Below are 16,742 nucleotides of genomic sequence, written 5' to 3' on the forward strand. Positions count from 1 at the left end.
ACACACACACACACACCATCCTTACGCACACACACACACACCATCCTTACGCACACACACACACACCATCCTTACGCACACACACACACACCATCCTTACGCACACACACACACACCATCCTTACGCACACACACACACACCATCCTTACGCACACACACACACACACCATCCTTACGCACACACACACACACACCATCCTTACGCACACACACACACACACCATCCTTACGCACACACACACACACCATCCTTACGCACACACACACACACACCATCCTTACGCACACACACACACACACACACACACACACACCATCCTTACGCACACACACACACACCATCCTTACGCACACACACACACACACCATCCTTCCGCACACACACACACACACCATCCTTCCGCACACACACACACACACCATCCTTCCGCACACACACACACACACCATCCTTCCGCACACACACACACACCATCCTTCCGCACACACACACACACCATCCTTACACACACACACACACCATCCTTACGCACACACACACACACCATCCTTACGCACACACACACACACCATCCTTACGCACACACACACACACACCATCCTTCCGCACACACACACACACACCATCCTTCCGCACACACACACACACACCATCCTTACGCACACACACACACACACACACCATCCTTACGCACACACACACACACACCATCCTTACGCACACACACACACACACCATCCTTACGCACACACACACACACACCATCCTTACGCACACACACACACCATCCTTACACACACACACACCATCCTTACGCACACACACACACACCATCCTTACACACACACACACCATCCTTACACACACACACACCATCCTTACACACACACACACCATCCTTACACACACACAGACACACACACCATCCTTACACACACACACACACACCATCCTTACACACACACACACACACCATCCTTACACACACACACACACACCATCCTTACACACACACACACACCATCCTTACACACACACACACACACCATCCTTACACACACACACACACACACACACACACCATCCTTACGCACACACACACACACACACACACACACACACCATCCTTACGCACACACACACACACACACCATCCTTACGCACACACACACACACACACCATCCTTACGCACACACACACACACACCATCCTTACGCACACACACACACACCATCCTTACGCACACACACACACACCATCCTTACGCACACACACACACACCATCCTTACGCACACACACACACACCATCCTTACGCACACACACACACACCATCCTTACGCACACACACACACACCATCCTTACGCACACACACACACACCATCCTTACGCACACACACACACACACACACCATCCTTACGCACACACACACACACACACACCATCCTTCCGCACACACACACACACACACCATCCTTCCGCACACACACACACACCATCCTTCCGCACACACACACACACCATCCTTACACACACACACACACACACCATCCTTACACACACACACACACACCATCCTTACGCACACACACACACACCATCCTTCCGCACACACACACACACACCATCCTTCCGCACACACACACACCATCCTTCCGCACACACACACACACACCATCCTTACACACACACACCATCCTTACGCACACACACACACACCATCCTTACGCACACACACACACACACCATCCTTCCGCACACACACACACACACCATCCTTCCGCACACACACACACACCATCCTTACGCACACACACACACACCATCCTTACGCACACACACACACACCATCCTTACGCACACACACACACACCATCCTTACGCACACACACACACACCATCCTTACGCACACACACACACACCATCCTTACGCACACACACACACACCATCCTTACGCACACACACACACACCATCCTTACGCACACACACACACACCATCCTTACGCACACACACACACACCATCCTTACGCACACACACACACACCATCCTTACGCACACACACACACACCATCCTTACGCACACACACACACACCATCCTTACGCACACACACACACACCATCCTTACGCACACACACACACACCATCCTTACGCACACACACACACACCATCCTTACGCACACACACACACACCATCCTTACGCACACACACACACACCATCCTTACGCACACACACACACACCATCCTTACGCACACACACACACACCATCCTTACGCACACACACACACACCATCCTTACGCACACACACACACACCATCCTTACGCACACACACACACACCATCCTTACGCACACACACACACACCATCCTTACGCACACACACACACACACCATCCTTACGCACACACACACACCATCCTTACACACACACACACCATCCTTACACACACACACACCATCCTTACGCACACACACACACACCATCCTTACACACACACACACCATCCTTACACACACACACACCATCCTTACACACACACACACCATCCTTACACACACACACACACACCATCCTTACACACACACACACACACCATCCTTACACACACACACACACACACCATCCTTACACACACACACACACACCATCCTTACACACACACACACCATCCTTACGCACACACACACACACCATCCTTACACACACACACACCATCCTTACACACACACACACCATCCTTACACACACACACACCATCCTTACACACACACACACACACCATCCTTACACACACACACACACACCATCCTTACACACACACACACACACCATCCTTACACACACACACACCATCCTTACGCACACACACACACACCATCCTTACACACACACACACCATCCTTACACACACACACACCATCCTTACACACACACACACACCATCCTTACACACACACACACACACCATCCTTACACACACACACACACACACACACACACCATCCTTACACACACACACACCATCCTTACGCACACACACACACACCATCCTTACACACACACACACCATCCTTACACACACACACACCATCCTTACACACACACACACACACCATCCTTACACACACACACACACACCATCCTTACACACACACACACACACCATCCTTACACACACACACACACACCATCCTTACACACACACACACCATCCTTACGCACACACACACACACCATCCTTACACACACACACACCATCCTTACACACACACACACCATCCTTACACACACACACACACACCATCCTTACACACACACACACACACCATCCTTACACACACACACACACACCATCCTTACACACACACACACACACCATCCTTACACACACACACACCATCCTTACGCACACACACACACACCATCCTTACACACACACACACCATCCTTACACACACACACACCATCCTTACACACACACACACACACCATCCTTACACACACACACACACACCATCCTTACACACACACACACACACCATCCTTACACACACACACACACACCATCCTTACACACACACACACACACCATCCTTACACACACACACACCATCCTTACGCACACACACACACACCATCCTTACACACACACACACCATCCTTACACACACACACACCATCCTTACACACACACACACACACCATCCTTACACACACACACACACACCATCCTTACACACACACACACACACCATCCTTACGCACACACACACACACCATCCTTACGCACACACACACACACCATCCTTACGCACACACACACACACCATCCTTACGCACACACACACACACCATCCTTACGCACACACACACACACCATCCTTACGCACACACACACACACCATCCTTACGCACACACACACACACCATCCTTACGCACACACACACACACCATCCTTACGCACACACACACACACCATCCTTACGCACACACACACACACCATCCTTACGCACACACACACACACCATCCTTACGCACACACACACACACCATCCTTACGCACACACACACACACACCATCCTTACGCACACACACACACACCATCCTTACGCACACACACACACACCATCCTTACGCACACACACACACACCATCCTTACGCACACACACACACACCATCCTTACGCACACACACACACACCATCCTTACGCACACACACACACACCATCCTTACGCACACACACACACACACACACCATCCTTACGCACACACACACACACACACCATCCTTACGCACACACACACACACACACACCATCCTTACGCACACACACACACACACACACCATCCTTACGCACACACACACACACACACACCATCCTTACGCACACACACACACCATCCTTACGCACACACACACACCATCCTTACGCACACACACACACCATCCTTACGCACACACACACACCATCCTTACGCACACACACACACACCATCCTTACGCACACACACACACACCATCCTTACGCACACACACACACACCATCCTTACGCACACACACACACACCATCCTTACGCACACACACACACACCATCCTTACGCACACACACACACACCATCCTTACGCACACACACACACACCATCCTTACGCACACACACACACACCATCCTTACGCACACACACACACCATCCTTACGCACACACACACACACACACACAATCCTTACGCACACACACACACACACAATCCTTACGCACACACACACACACACCATCCTTACGCACACACACACACACCATCCTTACACACACACACACCATCCTTACACACACACACACCATCCTTACACACACACACACCATCCTTACACACACACAGACACACACACCATCCTTACACACACACACACACACACACACACACACCATCCTTACACACACACACACACACACACACACCATCCTTACACACACACACACACCATCCTTACACACACACACACACCATCCTTACACACACACACACACCATCCTTACACACACACACACACCATCCTTACACACACACACACACACACACACACACACCATCCTTACGCACACACACACACACCATCCTTACGCACACACACACACACACCATCCTTCCGCACACACACACACACCATCCTTACACACACACACACACACACCATCCTTACACACACACACACACACACACACACACACCATCCTTACGCACACACACACACACCATCCTTCCGCACACACACACACACACCATCCTTCCGCACACACACACACACACCATCCTTCCGCACACACACACACACCATCCTTACACACACACACACACCATCCTTACACACACACACACACACACCATCCTTACACACACACACCATCCTTACACACACACAGACACACACACCATCCTTACACACACACAGACACACACACCATCCTTACACACACACACACACACCATCCTTACACACACACACACACACCATCCTTACACACACACACACACACCATCCTTACACACACACACACACACCATCCTTACACACACACACACACACCATCCTTACACACACACACACACACCATCCTTACACACACACACACACACCATCCTTACACACACACACACACACACACACACCATCCTTACACACACACACACACACCATCCTTACGCACACACACACACACCATCCTTACGCACACACACACACACCATCCTTACGCACACACACACACACCATCCTTACGCACACACACACACACCATCCTCACGCACACACACACACACCATCCTTACGCACACACACACACACCATCCTTACGCACACACACACACACCATCCTTACGCACACACACACACACACACACCATCCTTACGCGCACACACACACACACAACATCCTTCCGCACACACACACACACCATCCTTCCGCACACACACACACACACCATCCTTACGCACACACACACACACACCATCCTTACGCACACACACACACACACACACCATCCTTACGCACACACACACACACACACACCATCCTTACGCACACACACACACACACACACCATCCTTCCGCACCCACACACACACCATCCTTACGCACACACACACACACCATCCTTACGCACACACACACACACCATCCTTACACACACACACACCATCCTTACACACACACACACACCATCCTTCCGCACACACACACACACACCATCCTTCCGCGCACACACACACACACCATCCTTACACACACACACACCATCCTTGCACACACACACACACACCATCCTTGCACACACACACACACCATCCTTGCACACACACACACACCATCCTCACACACACACACACCATCCTCACACACACACACACCATCCTTACACACAGACACACCATCCTTACACACAGACACACCATCCTTGCGCACGCACACACACACACACACACACACACACACCATCCTTACACACACACACACACCATCCTTACACACACACACACCATCCTAACACACACACACACACCATCCTTACACACGCACACACGCACCATCCTTACACACGCACACACGCACCATCCTTACACACGCACACACGCACCATCCTTACACACGCACACACGCACCATCCTTACACACACACACACCACCCTTACACACACACACCATCCTTACACACACACACACCATCCTAACACACACACCATCCTTACACACACACACACCATCCTTACACACACACCATCCTTACACACACACACACCATCCTTACACACACACACAATCCTTACACACACACACACACACACCATCCTTACACACACACACCATCCTTGCACACACACACACCATCCTTGCACACACACACACAATATCCTTACACACACACACACAATATCCTTACACACACACACCATCCTTACACACACACACACCATCCTTACACACACACACACACACACACACACCATCCTCACACACACACACACCATCCTCACACACACACACACCATCCTTACACACAGACACACCATCCTTACACACAGACACACACACACCATCCTTACACACACACACACCATCCTTACACACACACACACCATCCTAACACACACACACACACACCATCCTCACACACACACACCATCCTTGCACACACACACACCATCCTTGCACACACACACACCATCCTTGCACACACACACAATATCCTTACACACACACACACCATCCTTACACACACACACCCCATCCTTGCACACACACACACCATCCTTGCACACACACACACACCATCCTCACACACACACACACACACACACACCATCCTTGCACACACACACACCATCCTTGACCACACACACACCATTCTTGCGCGCGCGCACACACACACACACCATCCTTACACACACACCATCCTTACACACACACACACCATCCTTACACACACACACACACCATCCTTACACACACACACAGACACCATCCTTACACACACACACACACCATCCTTACACACGCACGCACACACCCTCCTTACGCACGCACACACCATCCTTACACACACACACACCATCCTTACACACACACACACACCCACACACCATCCTTGCACACACACACACCATCCTTCCTCACACACACACCATCGTTGCACACACACACACACCATCCTTGCACACACACACACACCATCCTTGCACACACACACACCATCCTTGCACACACACACACCATCCTTGCACACACACACACACCATCCCTGCACACACACACACCATCCTTACACACACACACACACACCATCCCTGCACACACACACACCATCCTTACACACACACACACACACCATCCTTACACACACACACCATCCTTGCACAAACACACACCATCCACACACACACACCATCCTTGCGCACACACACACACCATCCTTACACACACACCATCCTAACACACACACACACACACACCATCCATCCATACACACACACACACCATCCTTAAACACACACACACCATCCTTACACACACACACAGACACTATCCTTACACACACACACCATCCTTACACACACACACACCATCCTTACACACACACACACCATCCTTACACACACACACACACCATCCTTGCACACACACACACACCATCCTTCCACACACACACACACCATCCTTCCACACACACACACACACACACACACACACACCATCCTTACACACACACACACCATCCTTACACACACACACACACACCATCCTTGCACACACACACACACCATCCTTGCACACACACACACACACCATCCTTACACACACACACACACACCATCCTTGCACACACACACCATCCTTGCACACACACACACACACACACACCATCCTTACACACACACACACCATCCTTACACACACACACCATCCTTACACACACACACACACCATCCTTGCACACACACACACACACACCATCCTTGCACACACACACACACACCATCCTTACACACACACACCATCCTCACACACACACCATCCTTGCACACACACACCATCCTTGCACACACACACACCATCCTTGCACACACACACACACCATCCTTACACACACACACACACCATCCTTACACACACACACACACACCATCCTTACACACACACACCATCCTTGCGCACACACACACACACACACCATCCTTGCACACACACACACACACCATCCTTACACACACACACCATCCTCACACACACACCATCCTTGCACACACACACACCATCCTTGCACACACACACACACCATCCTTACACACACACACCATCCTTGCGCACACACACACACACACCATCCTTACACACACACACACCATCCTTGCACACACACACACACACACACACACACACCATCCTCACACACACACACCATCCTTGCACACACACACACACACACACACACACACCATCCTTGCACACACACACACACACACACACACACCATCCTTGCACACACACACACACACACACACACACACACACACCATCCTTGCACACACACACACACACACACACACCATCCTTACACACACACACACACACCATCCTTGCGCACACACACACACACACCATCCTTGCACACACACACACACACACCATCCTTGCACACACACACACACACACACACCATCCTTACACACACACACACACACACCATCCTTACACACACACACACACACCATCCTTACACACACACACACCATCCTTACACACACACACCATCCTTACACACACACACACACACACACACCATCCTTACACACACACACCATCCTTACACACACACACCATCCTTACACACACACACACACCCTTACACACACACACACACCATCCTTACACACACACACCATCCTTACACACACACACCATCCTTACACACACACACACACCATCCTTACACACACACACACCATCCTTACACACACACACCATCCTTACACACACACACACCATCCTTACACACACACCATCCTTACACACACACCATCCTTACACACACACACACACACACACCCACCATCCTTACACACACACCCACCATCCTTACACACACACACCATCCTTACACACACACACACCATCCTTACACACTCACACCATCCTTACACACACACACCATCCTTACACACACACACACCATCCTTACACACACACACCATCCTTACACACACACACACACCATCCTTCCACACACACACACACCATCCTTCCACACACACACCATCCTTACACACACACACGTGATAAATGTGATGTGCTGCGCTTTGGAAAGGCAAATTAGGGCAGGACTCATACACTTAGTGGTACCATTCTGAGGAGACCTCAGAGTGCAGGTTCACAGTTCCTTCAAAGTAGAGCTGCAGGGCGACAGGAGTGAAGGCAGCGTCTGGCACACTTGCGTTTCTTGCTCTTGCATTGAGTCTAGGAGTTGGGAGGTCATGTTGCAACTGTACAGGACATTGGGTCGGCCACTTCTGGAATAGTGTATTCAATTCTGGTTTCCCTGCCATACGAAGAATGTTGTAAAACTTGTATGGGTTCAGAAAAGATTTACACGGATGTTGCTAGGATTGGAGGGTTTGAACTACAGGGTAGAGGCTTAATAGGCTTGGGCTTTTTTCCATGGTTCATGGGAGGGATAATGTCACACAAGTTTATAAAATCATGAGGGGCATACATAGGGTGAAGAACCAGAGTCTTCTCTCCAGAGTGGCATGGTCCAAAGCCAGAGTTAAACCTAAGAGGGGAAAAATTTAAAAGGGACTTCAGGGGCAGCTTTTCCACGCAGGCTGTGGTGCATGAATGGAATAAGCTGCCAAAGGAAGTGGGGGATACAGCATTTAAAAGGCATCTGGATAGGTATAGGAATAGGAACAGGAACATTATAGAGGGATACAGGCCAAATGCTAGCCATCAGAAGTAGATTAGTTTGGGATGTCTGGGATGGTCGGCATGGACAAGTTGGACTGAAGGGTCAGTTTCCTTGCTGTACAGCGCAATGACTCTACATTGTACTTACTAGAGGAATATTATCGAATTACACTGAATGGGGAAATATTATCGTACTTGATAGCTCTTCGTATAACATTACAGCATTTGGTCGTCGATAACATATTGAAGTTACTGACATAATGTTGAACAATTTCGTAGTTCATACAATATTACACTATTTTACAGCACTAATATAATTTTACACTATTTTGTAGATGCAGAATTAATGTTACATTCATTGGTGGTTAATGACTAACCTGCGAACTTCCAGGCCCTCTCAATCGCCCCATGAGCTTACCGGAAACTACGTCATCGAGACCGCCCACAGCGGATATAACCTAAATTTGTCAGCGGGATAGTAGGAACTGTCGATTTTGGAGAATTTGAGATAACAATGTGTAGAGCTGGATTTCCGAAGGGTCTCGACCCGAAACGTCAGCTTTCTTGTTACTCTGATGCTGCTTGACCTGCTGTGTTCATCCAGTTCTACACCTTGTTATCTCAGATATTTGTCACCGATCGATCTGTACCCGCACCGAATTCTGACCCACTCCATGGCGCTTCCCCCCCTGCCCCCGCCGACGATAGCTAGGCCCAAGACATAAACCCCGATCCCCCGAATGCTGACACTCCGCAAGGTACACACGACGTTCCTCCGAACATCTTCACTCCATCCCGGTGCCTCAAGCTGGCCCAAAGGCTAGATCCAAGACACTATCCCTGATTCACCTCACCCAACTCTAGGCTGCACCTTGACCTTTCCTCTGAAACTTCTCCTGACCCTGAACCTCAACCTCTATCACCCTTACGTTTTCCCAAATCCGACCCTGACTTCCCTTGACTATGATGTGTATGGTTTCTGATCTTCCCTTCGACCCTGCTGTGCCCATATTCACTGCCACAAAAGGGCTGTGGAGGCCAAGTCATTGAGTACATTTAAAAAAGGTTCTAGATTTAGAAGGTGATCAAGGATTATGTTGGGGGGGTGGGGGGCACGCAGTGGAGAATAGGAGAAAGGGGTCATGCCGTGATCGAATAGCTGAGTAGACTCAATGAGCCGAAAGGCCTGATTGATTGTATTCCTTCTTATTGTCTCTGCACCTGGTCTCTACCATCCCTCAATTTCAGACTATGCTGTGCACCCTTATACAGGCAATTTGTCCACTACTGCTGTGCCCACGTCTGAATTTGCTGTGTCAATACCCTGAACCTCCTCCTGACCTTCAATCTGAACAGTAACCCTCCTCTTCCTCCTCACCCACCCCCACTGAGTCCAGACACTGACTCTCCTGAGACTGCTTTGTGCAGACTGTATCTGGATATTTTCACACACTCTGCTTCAGACCCTGTTTCTGCCAGTCTTGACCAGTGTGCAAACCCAACTGCTGTTACTGAAACACCGGAATGAGAATCAGGAAACTCCAGGTCAGGATTAATCTTTGATCTGAGTGAGATTAGTAGTGAAAACACATTCTTTTACTGAAGAAACCAAAACAAAGGCAAAATTCCAGCCACATTTCATTTCAGGTTTATTTATTTTTTTTTAAATATTTTTGGAAAAATATACTTTTTTACATTTTTTTTCAATTTAAACACTTCACATTCAACACAATTGGCAGTGAAACTACCAAGTTCATAAACTGAAGATGCCCAAAACTCCCTCTCTTCCAGTGGATTGATGTTGTTTACCTTACTGTCTGTCCACTTCCACAATTTAATCACTCATTTCTCCCAGATGTTCATTCTTACCGAACCATGAGAGAGGGGAAACATTATTTACAGCAGAACTGTTTACCCAAGCACAATATTCCTGATCCAAGCTGACCTTAGTTATTTAGACGGTCTACCATTACAACAGTGGTGAAAGCTATTGTGTGCTGCAGATTCTTACAACTCAACAAGCATCTATACTTTCTGTTCCCTCACTGAGCTAGACTGTAACACTAAGTCCTGGAACCAACTCTCAGTCCACCCAACATCCTCACTGCTTGCTTCCTAAAAGTCAAACGAGTCAAGAGAATCTTCTAAACCCTTCTCCTAAATAAGTGCATTTATACAGCACAATTCATAACCTGTGGATATCCCTGGTTAGTTCATATTGCCACGTTATTCTCAAATGGAGTCACTTTTGGGGGAAAAGATGTCAAGTCAATTATTCAATAAATGTAAAAGTAAAGTTGCCACAGTCCCAGAGGAACATAGGGCTGCTGTCTTATTTTAAAAGGAGAGATGACTGATGGTGGTTTAACCTGAAGATCACCACACCTCAGATGAGGGACAGAATTGAGAAGGCAGTAACCTACGGTAATGCAGAAATTGAACTAAAGCTGTTAGCGTAACACTGTATTGCAAACCAGCCAATTGAGGTCAGTTCAGTTAGTTTAGTTGCCTGGGTGGCTGGTTTACAATGCAGAGTGACGCCAACAGCGTGGGTTCAATTTCCACATTTGTGGACTTTAACATAATGTCTCAACTTCATAATTGGCCTCAAGTTAAATCATCACCAGTCATCTCTCTCTCTCTCTCTCTCTCTAATGGGAGCACAGAGATATGGCCGCTGGAGCTAAATTTACTTTGAACAAATTTACTTTTGTACTGAACAGCAGTATCAGGGCCACATCCAGTTCACTCTCTCTACATCACAATTTCAATCAACACTGACACCCTGCTCTCTCTGCATCGCAATTTTAATCAGCAGCACCGATACCCTACTCTCTATCCTACAATCTTAACCAGCATCAACATCTTGCATTCTCTTTACGCCAATTTTAATCAGCACTGATACTCTGCTCTCCCTGTGCCACAATTTAAGCAATACCAAGCCATGCTCTCTCTGCACTGCAATTTTAACCAACATCAACATCCTGTTCTCCCTACACTGGTGTTCTCCAAAAGGATTTTGATCCCACTAAACTTGTGGCCATCAGCTGCCTGGATTTACCACATGATGTTCATTGAATGCAATATTAATTGATAAATCAGCAATCTCTTGAAAATAGCTTCAAGGTTTGAAACTGCAACCCAAAGTGATACACTTGTGCTAGAGGCAGGAGACCAGCTTCAACAGGAGTTTTGCAAGGTTATTGTTGTTGAAAGGATGCCTGACATACACAAAGGTTGGTGAAAATGTGCTAGCTGGGTGTTTTTCAGACAGTACATTCCAGTTACTTAAAAACTTTACAAACTAAAATCTAAAAAGTTAACACCTCTATTTTGTCAAAAGTGACACTCAAAAAGAGAAATCAATCTACAAATTTCTACAAACGTACCTCTGTGCTCCTACTTTCAGCCTGCTTATTCAAGTACCATATGTTTCTGCAAACATCGGGATATTAAACAGTGCAATGCCTATCATCTTTCTTTTAATGCCAGAAGTGCCACTATGTTGTAATGATGAAGGCAGTTTTGAACACACGTGAATTTTGGTAGTGATTGAGTTGGCCAAGATCACAAACTTCAGCCCCCACTGACATTCATTTCTTGTTGTCTGTAATTAACACACCTCAAAATTTTTGAAAGAACTGCCAAACAAAATTCACTTCTGCAATTCACAAAACCTGTGTCACTAGATTCAAAAACAGAGAAATTGTACCATTGTCCTTCTAAAACCCAGCCCTGTTATCACACTGTTTTACACCGTAAATGTGCACATTTAATCAATTCCCATTCACACACCCAGAGAAAACTGGCAAAGAAAACATAACAATCCACCATAACTCTGTTTCATTCAGCAACTGGCCTTTCATCCTGTATCGCATTAGCAGTAATACTCCGATACACACAATTGAGGTCTTATGTGCCCAACAGTTGAAGTTTCCTTGCTCAGTAAGGGATAGAAGACAAATGACAGCCTCCTGAGTAACACATGTTCTCATGCCCACTGGTATAATTTTAATTCTTGTGCAGATCTACACTACACTGCCATCTTAAACAGCATCATCAACACCATGACTCTACATTGCTAAATGAATAAGTACAGACAGCTTGCCCTTTCTGCACTGAACCTAACCAGCACCAATACCCTGCAATCACTAATCTGCAGTCTTCACTTGTGCTGGCACTCTTCAACCTCTAAACCAAGATCATAACCCACATCAACACCACATCCATCTCCACACTGCAATCTTAGCTAACATTGAACCACTGCTTTCTCTACACCATGAACTTAACTGAAATTGACACACTGGTCTCTATGCTACTGGCTGAACCAGCAGCCTTCACATTATACCAATGGACTGGGAGACAGTCTCATTGTCTGACAAGGAGCAAGAGACAACATCACCGCACCATGTGACAAAGACTCTGGGATTGATTGGGACAGATGAAATTTCCTGATCAAATGGAGTCAGTTGGGATTAATTGTTTTAATGAATGCCCATACCAATATCTCTGATGGAGTGACATGAGTGACGAGTGCCCAGAAAGAACTTTGTCAATGAACACAAACCAGGGGAAACATTCTGAACTTCAATTGCATCTATAGAAGCCACATTTATAAAAAACTGGTAAATGAGACTGAAAGGATATCCAGTAGTGTATTAGCTTGAAATATAAGCACTAGCAACTCCTCCAAGAGCAGTTTATGACAACCAACAGAAGTCCAAACTGTAGAACTTTGTTAAATCAAGGGTCCAACTTTTCCAGGGGTATGGAGGACACCTGCTACCAATCTCTGACAAGAGAATGCATAATTCCCTGACTATACCATTCCCTCCACCTTCAATCTAACTGTACACAGGAGTGCTCACACTGATTACCAAGTCGGAGTTTGAAACAAGCTGCAAGAACAAATCCTGGCATAGGGTTGAGAACAAGGGAGTTAACAGAGAACCAACAAGCTCAGGTCCTCACAGCCAATGGCAACTATCCATTCCCAGCAATTATTTGGCAACATACATCAAGGAAGTGGCTGTCAGCTCAGCAGTGTTGGGACAGTATCCCCAGTCCATGCTGGCTACTCTTCCCTTCCCATGGCACTTCTAAGCTTCCTGTTTTTTTTTTTCAGTCAACGACTAGAAGCAAGTTATTGAAATAATAACAGTCTCAGTACATTTATTTAGCATGCAACACTAAGTGAAAACTTTGGCAATGCACAAGTGTAACACAGTGATAGAGAAGGGAGCTTCTACTACTGGTTCCTCTAATACTGGCATCACAGTGTGGAGATTGTGCTACATCCACCAACACAGGCCTCTGGAATCATCTTCAGTACTTAATCCCAGGAATAAACTCCTTCGCGTTAGGGTTCAAGTTACTCTTGCTCTGGGGAAGAAATCACAAGTCAATCATTTTCACTCAAATGTTGTAAAACCTAGTCAGCAATTTGATCAGCACACTTCTATTTCATCACACTCCTGAGAACATAAGGTCAAAACAGTGACACCATACGATACGATCATGCCTGATCTGTATTTAAACTTCACATCCCCATTTTGGCCCTAGATCATTTAATTCTACTTACTAATAAAAATCTTCACCTTCTGAATGTAAATGGTCATAGACTGCACTTGTTTCATTTGTGTGTAAGGATCCAACTACCCTGTCCTTAATCAGGGAAGTGTTTTGCCTGCAAAGCCCATGGACTGCAACAACAGGAATAGTCATTGGTCAAGAAGAATGGCTCCACCCAGGGGAGGATGGGGGAAGGGGTTGAGAAAACAATAGTGTGGAGCAGCTTATGGGGTGGGTAGAGAATGCAGCCTTATGGTGGAGATTTTGCATAGAGGATGAAATGAGGTGGGGAATGAGGTGTTGGTGGAGAAGTCAGGGAAAATGGGATGGGGAGGTGAGGGTGGGGCATGACAGGAGTGGCCAGAGAGAGGAGGTATGCGCGTTGGGGCAGCAGACCAGGTTCGCAGATATGGTTGGGAGTGGTCAGGGACAGAGAGGCAGTGAGACGGGACAGGGGTAATATAGAAAGGGCAGGGGTGAGAAGGAGACAAGGAGAGGAAATAAGGAACTTTGATTGGGATAACTTGGTGGTGTGGAGGGATGGGGGCAACTTGGTGGTATGGAGAGGATGGTGCACAGTGAGGCAGGGAAAGTGCAGTTTAAGGCGGGGGGGGCGACTGGGAAGATATTGGTGGAGATGGGAGAGATATTGGAGGAGACGTGAGGAGACAGCGGGAGAGGTTGGTGGT

The 16,742-nt window shown here is 47.6% G+C and overlaps 2 protein-coding genes across 4 annotated transcripts in view; both read right to left on the minus strand.

The window, feature by feature from the left end:
• uimc1 (ubiquitin interaction motif containing 1) overlaps nt 1–10,917 on the minus strand; it is an 86,959-nt gene extending 76,042 nt beyond the window's left edge. For both annotated transcript variants that reach the window (XM_048543501.2, XM_059650760.1), the window contains exon 1: nt 10,860–10,917. The gene's annotated coding sequence lies outside the window, so the exon portion shown is untranslated. The remainder of the gene's footprint in view (nt 1–10,859) is intronic.
• Nucleotides 10,918–12,118: 1,201 nt separating this feature from the next.
• Nucleotides 12,119–16,742, minus strand: part of LOC125458272 (polyadenylate-binding protein-interacting protein 2-like) — a 30,336-nt gene continuing 25,712 nt past the window's right edge. For both annotated transcript variants that reach the window (XM_048543416.1, XM_048543415.1), the window contains exon 4: nt 12,119–15,864. In XM_048543416.1, coding sequence (XP_048399373.1) covers nt 15,808–15,864 — 57 coding nt within the window. In that variant the 3' untranslated portion in view covers nt 12,119–15,807. The remainder of the gene's footprint in view (nt 15,865–16,742) is intronic.

This window comes from Stegostoma tigrinum, chromosome 13, assembly GCF_030684315.1.
Source record: "Stegostoma tigrinum isolate sSteTig4 chromosome 13, sSteTig4.hap1, whole genome shotgun sequence".
Lineage (NCBI taxonomy): Eukaryota > Metazoa > Chordata > Chondrichthyes > Orectolobiformes > Stegostomatidae > Stegostoma > Stegostoma tigrinum.